At 45.0% G+C, this 12,391-nt stretch overlaps 1 protein-coding gene across 1 annotated transcript; it reads left to right on the top strand.

Annotated features, from left to right (window-relative positions):
* Positions 1-264: 264 nt before the first annotated feature.
* KCNV1 (potassium voltage-gated channel modifier subfamily V member 1) lies at positions 265-12,329 on the top strand. Its single transcript, XM_053948693.1, has 4 exons — positions 265-346; positions 607-1,415; positions 3,168-3,694; positions 11,466-12,329. The coding sequence occupies exons 2-4, from the start codon at positions 934-936 to the stop codon at positions 11,975-11,977; spliced, it is 1,521 nt and encodes a 506-aa protein (XP_053804668.1). The 5' UTR covers positions 265-346; positions 607-933; the 3' UTR covers positions 11,978-12,329.
* Positions 12,330-12,391: the final 62 nt, after the last annotated feature.

Raw genomic sequence — 12,391 nt, 5'->3', positions numbered from 1 at the left:
GGGTTACATACACTGCGGAGGGCCGGCTTCCGAACCGTCCTGCCAACTGCCTCGGGGAAGTTTGCAAGCGCCGGGCTATCCCGCAGACAGCCCCCGGTGGAGGCACACAGCACTCCCGCCGCACCTGCGGCTGCCGGGCTCCGCGGCTCCGGGGCGGGGCGGGGGCGGCTCAGCCCCGCGGGGGGAGGGCGCGGCCCCGCCCGGGCCAGCCCGCGCCCCCCGCTGCCGCCTGCCCCCCGCAGCACATGACCCGCCATGGAGAGGCGCTGGCGCTGCCCGGAGGTTTGGAGCCAGGGGAGCGAGCGGAGGCAGCCGGCCGGGGGCGGCACAGCCGGGCGGCGGGCAGGTGAGGCGGGCCGGGGGCGGGGAGCGGCCGGGCGGGCCGGGGGCGGCAGCCCTGCCCAGGCGCTCTGTTCGCGGCGGCTGCCCCGGCGCGGGGCTCGGCTCCGGCCGCAGCAGCCCCGGCCGAAGTGCGAGCGTGCGGCGGGAGGGGACGGGCTGGCCAGCGGCCCTTAGGGCTACTGTCGGGGCGCTGCCCGGAGTCGCCGCTGAGGCCGGTGTTCCGTGTTGTGTCGTCCCGGTGGGTTTCCCCTGCCCCCGACCCAGCGGCTGGAGATGAGCGCTGAAGCGGAGGGGCCGTCGCGGGCGGATGGTGCCGGCGCGGACAGCACGAGGTGACGCCGCCTCAGGTACCGTGGCTCCTTCAGCATCCTCGCGGGTGCGGGCGGCGCTGGGCTGTGCAGCACCCGCCTGACCTCCGCCCAGCTCCAGGCACCGCCCGGAGGCAGCGGGAACGGTGCGGTGTCCCTGGGACGGTAGCCAGAGGCAACATTCCGAGCCGGGCCCGGCCGCTCCGCAGGCGGGGCAGCCTTCTTTGCAGCCGTGTTGTGATTTTGATCCTGGAGAGTGTGGGCTGCTGCTGGCAGCTACAGGATGAAGTCGCCTCCCTGCTGCATGTCTCTTTCTTCCCAAGCATCCTTGGAGGAACCAGGGAGTAGCACATCCCTGGGTTCGCTGGAGTCCAGTGTTTTCTCCAGTGAGGAAGAGCAGGGTCCCCTGCTCCAGAAGGTCATCCCTTCTCTGGACTGCTTTACTATCAATGTAGGAGGCAGCCGCTTTGTGATGTCCCAGCAAACTTTGTCTTGCTATCCTGACACCCGTCTTGGCAAACTGGCAGTAGTGGTCTCTGCTGCCCGAGATGTGGCTTCTGGCCTCCTTGAGCTTTGTGATGATGCCAACCTTGTGGAGAATGAGTACTTCTTTGACCGGAGCTCACAGGCATTTCACTACATCCTGAATTACTACCAGACAGGGAGGCTGCATGTGATGGAGCAGCTTTGTGCACTCTCTTTCCTGCAAGAGATCCAGTACTGGGGTTTGGATGAGCTCAGCATTGATTCCTGCTGCAGAGACCGGTGAGTTGTGGGAAGAGGAGGCTTCCTCATCTTGTGGATTGTGGGCTAGATGAGTTCCACATTGACTTGAATTCAGGGACCCTCAGGTGGGAGATCCAGCAGTGGGGATAGGTGAGGTAGCAGGAAAAGTTGTGTGAGTTGAGCCCCAATTGCTGCTGTAGCAGTGGGTGGGTATCAGAAATGGGGGGTGTGTTGGGTGAGGTCACAGTTACCATTTACTGTGGGAAAGGTTGCTAGTGAGGTTAAGATAGTGAGACAGCAACAGGAACAGGGTCTGGGATGTCCTGTAGTGGCTTCAAACTAGCCCTGGAAGCTCAAAATGTTGAAAAGGACAATACCAGAGATGAAAAGGTTGTGAAAGGAGAGATGTCCCTTCAGTCATTCAGTTTGAGATTATCCTAGAGGGATTAGATGTGGAGTCAGGCACAATGATGGGAGGATTTGGATCCTGCCCACCTGCACTTTAATGTTGAAGGATTTCCAAATCCAAGCTGGAGAGGCAGAAGGGGGGCTGGTCACCTGCCAGGCTGAGTGTGGGTGGCATGGCTCCAGGAGGAGCCATGAAAGGAAGCATTGCACGTGGATGTAGCAGCTTACAGGGAGGGGGCAGCAACAGCGGGAACATGGCTGGCTGGAGACAAATTATAACAGGCAGTTTAGGAACGAGGTGGGTTTCGACTGAACCACCCCCAGGATGTTTCTGTTAATTCTATTTGCAGTTAATTTCCCACCATATTCAATGTTACTGGTTTGGGTTTTTTAGTATTGAAGAAATGAATTTTCTAAAGAGTGTAACTGCTATTTAGCTATAGCAGTCATGTCAAAATTATTAGAAATAAAGAAGTAATACCATCTCAAAAGGATATTAGAGGTATCCTACCCTAGTGTGGTTCAGTTCTTCAGCTGAGAAAATTGGAGCCTAGTTTTCATCCTTTTCTTTTTTCTCTGGTAGGTGTAACTGAACGCTCCTGCTACTTTAGTGATACATGCAGCTACAGGCCTTTTTGGCATGTGCAGGACTAACTGTATTGAAGGCAAAATTGCACAACACCTTTGTCTAAGGCTTGAGCTTTGCAGCAGTCAAAAAGAAAGATATGAAAGAAAAAGGGGATTTTTTTAGTGTACTTTGAGTATGTTTGTGATTGACAAAATACCACTTTAAATATACTCTGACAAAATAATCTACATTTTTACAGTCTGTAAGTTTTACTTAGTACAAATGCTTGTCCACTTTGTGTGAGAGCCCATTTATCTAAAGAAAGATACCTTGTCGTCTTAGTGTGTATTGATCAGAAGTTTACCCGTGCACTGCGTGGCTTTAATTATGCCTTCAGTTTTACTATTGCAAATATGGACCAGTGTAATAAAAATGGCATACAAGTAAACAAATTGAGAGCTGTTTAAAAACAGAGAATCTGGTTGTGCCAGGATTGCTTCTAAGAATTCATGTTAGTCGTGGTGCAGATCCTACTGTGGTCAACATGATCCATATAAATAAATTGCTATCAGTAAAATTACTCTGCTTATAGAATGTGTCACTGATGTGAAATGGGGTATTAGAAGTATATCAGTCAGTGGAAACATGCTGCAGGGGCTCAACAATATAAGCCATATGCTTGATACTGGGGTTTTCTGAGTTCACATAAGGTAAACTTTAATGTGTATTCTTCTGACTTGCATGGTAAATGGTAAGATGGTATACCAATCTGCCTATTGGTATTCAAAATCTCTTGGGGGGGTGTTCCTGGGCAGGTACTTCAGGAGGAAGGAGCTGAGTGAAGCCTTAGACATCAAGAAAGATGCGGAAGAACTGGATGCCCAAGATGAAGAAGAGGATTTTTCTGGTAGCCTCTGTCCCAATGTCAGACAGAAACTTTGGGAAGTTTTGGAAAAGCCTGGCTCCTCTGCAGCAGCCAGGACGTTTGGAACCTTGTCCATGGTTTTTGTTGTTGTGTCAATTGCCAACATGGCCTTGATTTCAGTAGAGCTCAGCTGGCTGGCCCCACCACTGCTGGATGCCCTAGAATACCTGTGCATTGCATGGTTCACAGCCGAGTTTGTCCTGAGGCTCCTGTGTGCACAAGATCGGTGCCGCTTCCTAAGGAGTGTGGCAAACATCATAGACCTCCTTGCTATTTTGCCTTTCTACATCACCCTGCTGGTAGAGAGCCTGTGCGGTGGTGAGAGCTCCCAAGAACTGGAGAATGTGGGGCGCATTGTCCAAGTGCTGAGACTTCTCAGAGCCCTGCGGATGTTGAAGCTGGGAAGACATTCAACAGGTACACTTGGCCATGGCTATGATACTTCTCAATTTCACGGCCTGCAACAGTTGTCCCTGGGCACAGTCCTCCATTTTGTATGTGCATTACATGACACAATCTGTTAGCAGTAATGGCTTTTGAAAATCTTACTTCTGAATGTTATAATTGAGTGACAAGGGCCTTCTTTGAAAAATTTTAGCTCTTCATAAGGCCTTGTGTATTGTTTGCATTGAACATTTACATAAACAGACCTCAGTGTTGCATGCTGTAAATCATCCACCAGTCACTCATAATGTGATAAATTTTAAAACATACGTATGTGTTGATTTTATTAGGGAAGAAGCAGAGATCATCAGCCCAGACTTTTTGTATGTTCCAAGGCCCACTAATGACAGCTGTCACAATTTAGTTTGTTTAAAAGCATATGCAAAGAATTATGTCATGATTTTGTCCATGTCATAGATCCTGAAAACAACCACAGTGGAGAATGTTTCAAGGAAACTGTTTAGAACCTTTTCAGGTGATGGGTTGAGGGGCTCTCTAGCCCTATTGAACCCACTGGTATTCCAGTGGTGTATGGAGCCCATCAGGGGCTGCTTAGGCAGGGGGACCTGGGTGCAATACAGAGCAGCAGTGCCAGGCTCAGCCAGCGTTTACCAAGTGGTCTGGGACCCTTAGTGCCCTGGCACTCCTGACAGATGAATGAACAGCAAGCAGGGGTGGGGTGGAAGGTGAAATGCATTTCTGTGAACCATCCTGTTTGCTCTCCCTGGTGAAAGGAAGGCATAAAAGTTAACATATTCCAGTGGGAATTTATCAGAGGAAGCTGGAAATGATTGAAAAGTGTTGAATTTCCTCTTGCATTTCCCCTGATTTTATTACTATTTCATGGCATGTGCATGCCTGGTTCTATGAAAGAATAAAAACTGTCTTGGCATTTTCAAAATTATTTGATTATGTACCCACCTAAATCAGTGGAGAATATGGTGCTGAGTTTTACAGGAGAAATGTTCAGCCAACACTAGTAGCTTTGAAAAATTAAATCCTAATAGTAAATAATGATCTCTGTCCTACAATATTAGATGTTCTGAAGACAGTGATGATTGTTCTTGAAATGCATCCAGTGTGCCCTTTCAGGATTTCCAGCCATGAAGCAGGAATGGTTTGATGCCTGTCCATATTTTTGGAGAGCCTTCTCTGTGAACTGGCCCAATTTCAGCAGGAGTTACAGTGTGCTCACAGCAGCGGAATGAGTCTTATTTTTGTTACCACTGAAGGGTAGCAAACCTGCCTGCCAGTGGCAGGGAGTAGCTTTGATACTAATCATAAGCATAATCATAGTGGTTTGGGAAGTATCTTAATCTTACTTTCTACCCTAGATTATGCCTATACTGATGCATAACAGTCCCTTAGAAAGCAGTTGAGAGGAAGTTTATAATTATTCAGTCTGGCAATATGTTTTGCTTCATTACAAGTTTTGCAGGGTTTGGTAGAGGTGTTTTGCAATGCTTTTAAAACCACTCTTGATGGTAGTTGTAATGTGAATGCCATCCTCTCTAACTGTGTTTTGAAAATTAGAAAAAGATTTTACCTCATCAGGGCACTTCTGTGCTAACAAAATGGTCTTCCAAAAGTATGTTGATTCAAGTTTCCAGTTTATTGCAGTTTACTCTTACAGAGTGAATGTGTTCATTCTGTCACTCAGTTTTGTGGCTCTATCAACTTGAAATCAGATGTTTCAGATATTTGTATAACTGCTAACTTCAGGTATACATACTCGCAAGGATGGTCTAAACACTTAGGTTTATATATTCTTAATTTAATTATTCAGTATTTACCACAGTTTACATCACAATATTGAGTGACATTGAATTCAATAGTACTATGTTAGGTAAAAGTGAATTAATTACATAAAAATGTAGTATGGTGATCTGGAGGTGTGCTTCTTTTTACTGGAATCAAAATGCCAGTTTCAAGCTACAAGAAGCAATATATGTATCAATTTAAACCACTCAGAGCAGCGTTACCACCACTGTATTGCTTATTTGGTAGGTCAGTTGCTGCCTACTTAGTTCCAGAATGCTAAATCAAATCTGTGCGATTTAGATGTAGAAACTCACTGTTCTGATCTTGTGTCCAAAGAAGTTTGTTAATGTGCTTCTAAATACATCCTTTACCACAGCTCCTAATACAAGATGAGCCCCATATGTATCATGCATAGAGACCATCCATCTTGCACATACCTGGGCAGTCCTGATAAACTTCAGTGTTCAGGGGTGACTCTTGAAGCTCTTCTGCTCTCTTGCCTTGGATCTGAGAGGAGCCTTCCAGTGAGGCTTCTCTCCAGCTCCTACACTCTCAGACCAGACAAAGCTTCAGGCACTGCTGACTTGTTTCATGTGGCAAAATGAATACAAGAGCAGAAGATTTGTGTCTGCAGGCAGCAGCTTCTGTTTCACCAAGTAGGGGTGTTCGTAGCCACAAGGAGAACATCTCTGTGGTACTTTATGGAGCCATAGCAAAGCTAGGATCACAAAAGCAGCCTGGCCCTGCTGTCAGGTGCAGGGATGAGTGAGGTGAAAAAACAGCAGTTATTTTCTTCACTTTCAAGAAATAACAATTTAACCCTTTCTCTGGGACAAGAACAAGAATGAAAAAAGTAATTTCTGCTCCTTTGGAAGCTGAAGCCAGCTCACTGGGGGGGTGTGATCTTAAAAACACTCAGGCTAGACTGGTGTGAGTGTACAGTTACTTACGCAAAGTACTATACTTCATCAAGGAACCACTGAGAAATCAGTAGTACCTCTGTCCATAAAATGTGTAGATAGAGGGCAAGACTACTCCTCTGATATATCAAAATTACGTATTTTAGTGACTTCAAGAATAGAAGAGAACTGAAGCTGTATTTGTCATGTTCTCAGATGCTCCTTGGCTGTTGCCTTCCCCTGGGACCATGTTTTCAGGGAAGCCTTGCTGATCTTCTCTGGGAAGTACATACAGACAGAGGGACTTCTTGAGGAGAAGTAGGGTATGAACATTTTGCTTGCAAAGGCAATGAGCATAATATTTGAGAGAAGACCATAGCATATTTAAGGCCATTGTGCCTGTAGAGTCATGAAAAGTTGAAACTTAAGCACTTTTTGTGTCAAAACTTTAGGGTTATTTAAACACTGTGTAAACTGAAGCTCCTGAATATCAGCTTGTATTGCCAAGTCATTTTGGACAAAAGAGAGATTGAACTTGACCTGCATAGCAGAAATGCTTCCTCTTCCTCCTACCAGGGCTGGGGCTGCTTGCCAGCCTCACACCAACTCTGTTACAGCCAGTGCCTTAGCACCTTCCAAGCATGAGTAACCAAGCTGTCACAGCTCCTGGCAAGGAGTTCTCATGAGAAGCTGTAAGACTTGCTGAGGTGTCTGTGCTGGAACAGCCCTAGTTTGGCCGTGTGCCAGGACTCAGAGACATTTTTAAAAGGTACAAGGTAATATAGTAGTGCACTTTATAGATGTCATTACACCAACTGATTCCCCTTAGAATGAGCTGCAGAGTCCAGTACCTTCTCAGATTCATAAGTTTTCCTAGAAATGTCCCCTGACTTGATCTAAAGACATGAAGAACTATATTTTAATTTTAGATGAGTATACTAGAACTAAGAATAAAAAGAAAAAATCAGACCCTGAACAGTTAGAATAACTAACCATAGGAAGTTAGAATGTCATCATTGTGATATAAAGAGTCAACAGTTACTGTTCTTTTCCTCCTTATTTTAATCTATTTTATGTGAAATATTTGCTTTTTATTTTAGCTATAATACTCTCAAGACTCATCATAAGGTACAAACCCTGGCTTTTATAATATTCATTTATGCTTTGAAAAGAAGTGCTACAGGAATAATTTTAAATTGTACCTTCTTCCTAGCTCACCTGAAAGGACTTACTCTTCTGCCTTGTTCAGTACAAAGTTTTACAGGGCAAGGGCTCATAGTAGCTTCCTTGGAAGATGAGAATTTGAACTGAGTCCTTGCAATTATCTCACAGAGTTTTTGCACTGCTGATATTAGTGTTTCCAAAATATGAAGGCAGTCATATTTACAGAGAAAAGATTGCACTGATATATCTTATCCCCCTTGTGTTAAAGATTTAATCTATATCATTGTAATAAACACTCTATCATAGTTATAGTAATATAAGATCTCAATATGGGAAAGTGCTTTACTGGAGTTCGTAGCAGATAGCATTGGAAGAAAACCCCAGCATTGCCTCCAAACTCTACTGTGTACTTCCAATTTTTTGCTGTACATAAAACTTCTAAAACCCATTAGACCTGCAGGGGAAAAGAAAGAGCCAAAAGCAAGAAATGTTAACATCTTGTAGTTTGAGACTGTAGAAGAATCAAATTGCTTATAACACTAACGAGCACATGAAGTCTGCAAGCAGAGGAAGAGCCTCAGTAAGCTGTTTTGCAAACACTAGTTTAGTGAGAAGTATACCTGTGAAGGGTAATTGATAAGCATGTTTTTCTCATTTTTTAGAGAAAACATCTCACATTTTTAAAGAATAGTATTAAAAACTAATCCAAAGTAATTCAAAAGATAATTTCAGTCTCCTGTGTGTCTCAGTTGAATTGGTACCCTGTTATCTTCCTTCTTGTTTTACATGTGCAATATTTATCCATTGCACTGTTTTTGGATTTACTTTCCTGCTTGCTTTTGTGGGGCAGTCTAGCCTTGAAGCAGTAGCTCTAAGAGGAAGGTAGGGGGTTATAGAGAGTGGTCCTGAACTCCCTGTGCAGCTCATGGGCAAAAGGGCTGATGCAGTACATAGTCAATTAACAGTATTCCATGCTTGCATTGAGAAGCTTTGCTATCTTGAGTTTGGCAAAAGTGCAGCTGTTACTGGAAAACCATTTGTTTTGATGTCTACAGATACAAGGTAGTGATAGGGCTTGGGGGGAGGGAAGAAGGGTCGAAGAGAGTCTTTGACAACTATAAAAGGATTGAAAGCAGTCCTTAAAGAAAAAGTTACTGAGTGAACTGAACTGGGGTCTAAGTACTCACATAGCAACATAAATTTGGTAACTAAGGGCTCCTTGGTCCAAGAGAAAAATAGTACAGTGGCTGGAAAACAGAGGCTTGGCACATTCAGTCTCCAAGTATATATATTTTTGTGTGTTTTTAAGTAGTTTAGAGTGGTGCTAGATCTTCTCTTACAGCCAATTAATAAATCAAGATAGTTTATTTTGTCTAAATTATATGTGTACATAGTTCAGATGATAAAGAACGAGAAGAATTCCTATACTCTGTATTAAGAAACTACCGATGATGTCAGATGTTCAGTATGACGCTGTGATCTATTTCTGTAAATCACTTTTTCCCAGCTGCTGTTTAGAGCAGCACTTCTTTTTAGCCTACCAGGGTCAGTGCCTCATTAGACCAGCAGAAGTGCTGGTGAGAGATGTGGTGGTCAGAGGCCATCATGAGGATGGTGACCATGAAATAAGAGTCTTTTCAATTCATGGTGAAGTGAGGAAAGAGGTCAACAAAACCTCTCACATGGATTTCCAACAGGCAGGATTTGGCCTGTTCAGGAAACTGGTTCAGAGAGTCCCTTGGGAAACAACCCTTAAAAACAGAGGGCTCCAGAATGGCTGGACATACTTCTAGAAAGAAATCTTAAAGGCTCAGGAGCAGATGGTACCTATGTGCCTAAAGACAAGCCAAGGAGGAAGAACAGCCTGGATGAACAGGGATCTTCTGCTGGAATTCAGAGAACAAAAGAGTGTTTATGATCTTTGGAAGAAGGAGAGAATCTCAGGAAGAGTACAAGGATTTCATTAGGTAGAGAGAAAATCAGAAAAGCAAAAGCTCAGCTAGAACTCAATCTGGCCACCAGCGTGAAAGGTAGGAAGAAGTGGGTTTAGAAATACATTACCAACGAAAAGAGGGCCAAGGAAAATCTATGTCCTTCATTGGTTGGGGCGGTGGTAACATTATCACCAAGGATGAGGAGAAGACTGGAGTACTTAATATGTTCCTTGCCTTATTGTTTAACAGAGAGAGTGGATATCCTCATGGCAACCAGCCCCCTGAGCTGGTAGACAGGGATGGGAAGTAGAACAGACCCCCTGCAATCCAAGAGGATGTGGTTAGTCACCTCTGTGCCACTTAGACACTCACAGGTCTATGGGGCCACATGGGATTCATCCTAGGGCGATGAGGGAGCTGGCTGGAAAGCTTATCAAGATGCTTGCCATCATTTATGATCGGCCTTTGTTAACCAGGGAGGCCCCAGGTAACTGGAAGTTAGCAAATGTAATGCCCATCTACAAGAAGGGTCAGAAGGAGAATCCAAGGAACTACAGCCCTCATCTTAGTGCTGGGGAAGATTATGGAGCAGATGATCTTGAGTGTGATCACATGGCATGTACAGGACAACCAGGGGATCAGGCCCAGCTGTGGGTTTAAGAAAGGACAGTTCAGCCAAGGCTTGATCATCCTGATCTTTTATGACTACATCGCCTGCCTAATGGATGAGGGAAAGGTTATGAATGTTGTCTACCTGGACTGTGATAAAATCTTTGACACTGACTCCCACAGCATTCTGCTGGAGAAACTGGAGAGGCCCATGGCCTGAACAGATGCACTCTTTGCTGGGGTAAAAACTGGCTGGAGGACTGGACCTGGGGAGTGTTAGTGTATGGTACCACATCCAGTTGGTGGCCAGTGACTAGTGGAGTCCTCAAGGCTCAGTATTGGGGCCAGTCCTGTGTAATATCTTTATTGATGATCCGAATGAGGGAATCGGGTTGTACCCTTTAGTCAGTTCGTAGATGACACTAAGTTGGGTGGAGGAGTTGATCAGCTGGAGGATATAGGAAGGTTCTACAAAAGGACCTGGGCAGGCTGGATAGATGGGCTGAGACCAACAGTATGAAGTTCATTAAAGCCAAGTGCTGGTTTCTGCACTTGCATCACAACAAGCCCTGTTGCAGTGCAACAGGCTGAGGGAAGAGTGGCTGAAAGCTGCCCAGTGGAAAAGATCTGGGTGTGATGAGCCAGCTGTGCCCAAGTGTCCACAAAGGCCAATGGCATCATGGCCTAGATAGTGTGGCCAAATGGACTAGGAAACTATTTATCACCCTGTACTCAGCACTGGGAGGCCTCAAATCCTGTGTCCAGTTCTGGACCCCTCACTACAAGAAAGACATTGAGGTGCTGGAGCATGTCCAGAGAAGGGCAACAAAACTGGTGGAGGATCGAGAGAGTAAATCATATGAGGAGTGGCTGAGGGAGCTGGGGTTGTTCAGCCTGGAGAAAAGGAGGGTCAGGGGGAACCTTACTTCTCTCTACCTCCTACCTGAAAGGAGGGTGTAGCCAGGTGGGGTCAGCTTCTCCTCCCAGGCATTAAGCAACAAGAGAAAACAGCCTCAGGCTGTGCCGGGGAGGTTCAGGTTAGACATAAAGAAGAATTTCTTCATGGAAAGGGTGGTTAAGCTTTGAAATGGGCTGCCCAGGGAGGTGATAGAGTCACAATCCTGGAAGTGTTCATGAAACAACTGGATGTGTCACTTAGTGCTATGGTTTAGTTGACAAGCTGGCATTCAATTTAAGGTTGGATTCGATGACCTTGGAGGTCTTCTCTAATCTTACTGAGTCTGTGTGATTCTCAGGACATGTTCACCAGCATTCAAAGAGAATATAAAGTGGTCAGCCTTTAAGTAAGAAATGTTTTGCAAAGATATAATGACAGCTACATGAATCAACCCACTGACAGCATTTCTTGTCTTTCAGGCTTGCGGTCTCTTGGGATGACTATTGCTCAGTGCTATGAGGAGGTTGGCCTTCTGCTTCTTTTCCTCTCTGTAGGAATCTCTATATTTTCCACTGTGGAGTACTTTGTTGAGCAAGGTGTGCCAGGCACAACTTTCACAAGTGTCCCTGGTGCTTGGTGGTGGGCAACAACTTCCATGACAACAGTTGGTTATGGTGACATTAGACCAGACACTACCATTGGTAAGGTAGTAGCCTTTATGTGTATACTATCAGGAATACTGGTTTTGGCTTTGCCAATAGCTATAATAAATGACCGTTTTTCTGCCTGTTATTTTACACTGAAGATAAAAGAAGCTGCTCTTCGGCAGCGTGAAGCTTTAAAGAAACTCATGAAGAACTCATCCAGCGATTCAAATATCAATGTTAATTTGCGAGACATATACGCACGCAGCGTCATGGACATGTTGCGGTTAAAAAGCAGAGAGAGAGCAAGTACAAGGAGCAGTGGTGCAGATGAATTTTGGTTTTGACTTTGGGTGCGATGATTTTTGGTTTTGGCTTTGAAGTTATTTAACCTTGTGTAGCACATAGACTACTTTGGAAATTTAGTATTAAATATCTCTTTTTTTATTATTTTCCACACAGTGTATTTGCTTTTCCAGGTGGAGTTTTGCTTACTTGGACAGACTGAAGTATCTATTGTGTACAAAAGGCAGCATACATAACATGAAATCTCTCAAGGAGCTCTAAAACCTGCTTTCAGAACTGGATCGTGGTAGGTGAGATGGGAAATAATGGATCCATGACAGTAAAACAATGATGCAAGCATTTGTCTAATCTAAATCCCTACTAATGTGTCATAATAAAGTCTTGATGAAAATTGCCACAGTGTTTTGAATTTTAAACGTCTAGTTTTTGTATTTGCACTTGAAGAACAAAAGTCA

This window comes from Vidua chalybeata, chromosome 1 (assembly GCF_026979565.1).
Source record: "Vidua chalybeata isolate OUT-0048 chromosome 1, bVidCha1 merged haplotype, whole genome shotgun sequence".
In the NCBI taxonomy this organism is placed as follows: Eukaryota; Metazoa; Chordata; class Aves; order Passeriformes; family Viduidae; genus Vidua; species Vidua chalybeata.
The sequence above is the reverse complement of the archived record's forward strand: the minus strand, read 5'-3'. Positions and strand labels throughout refer to the sequence as shown.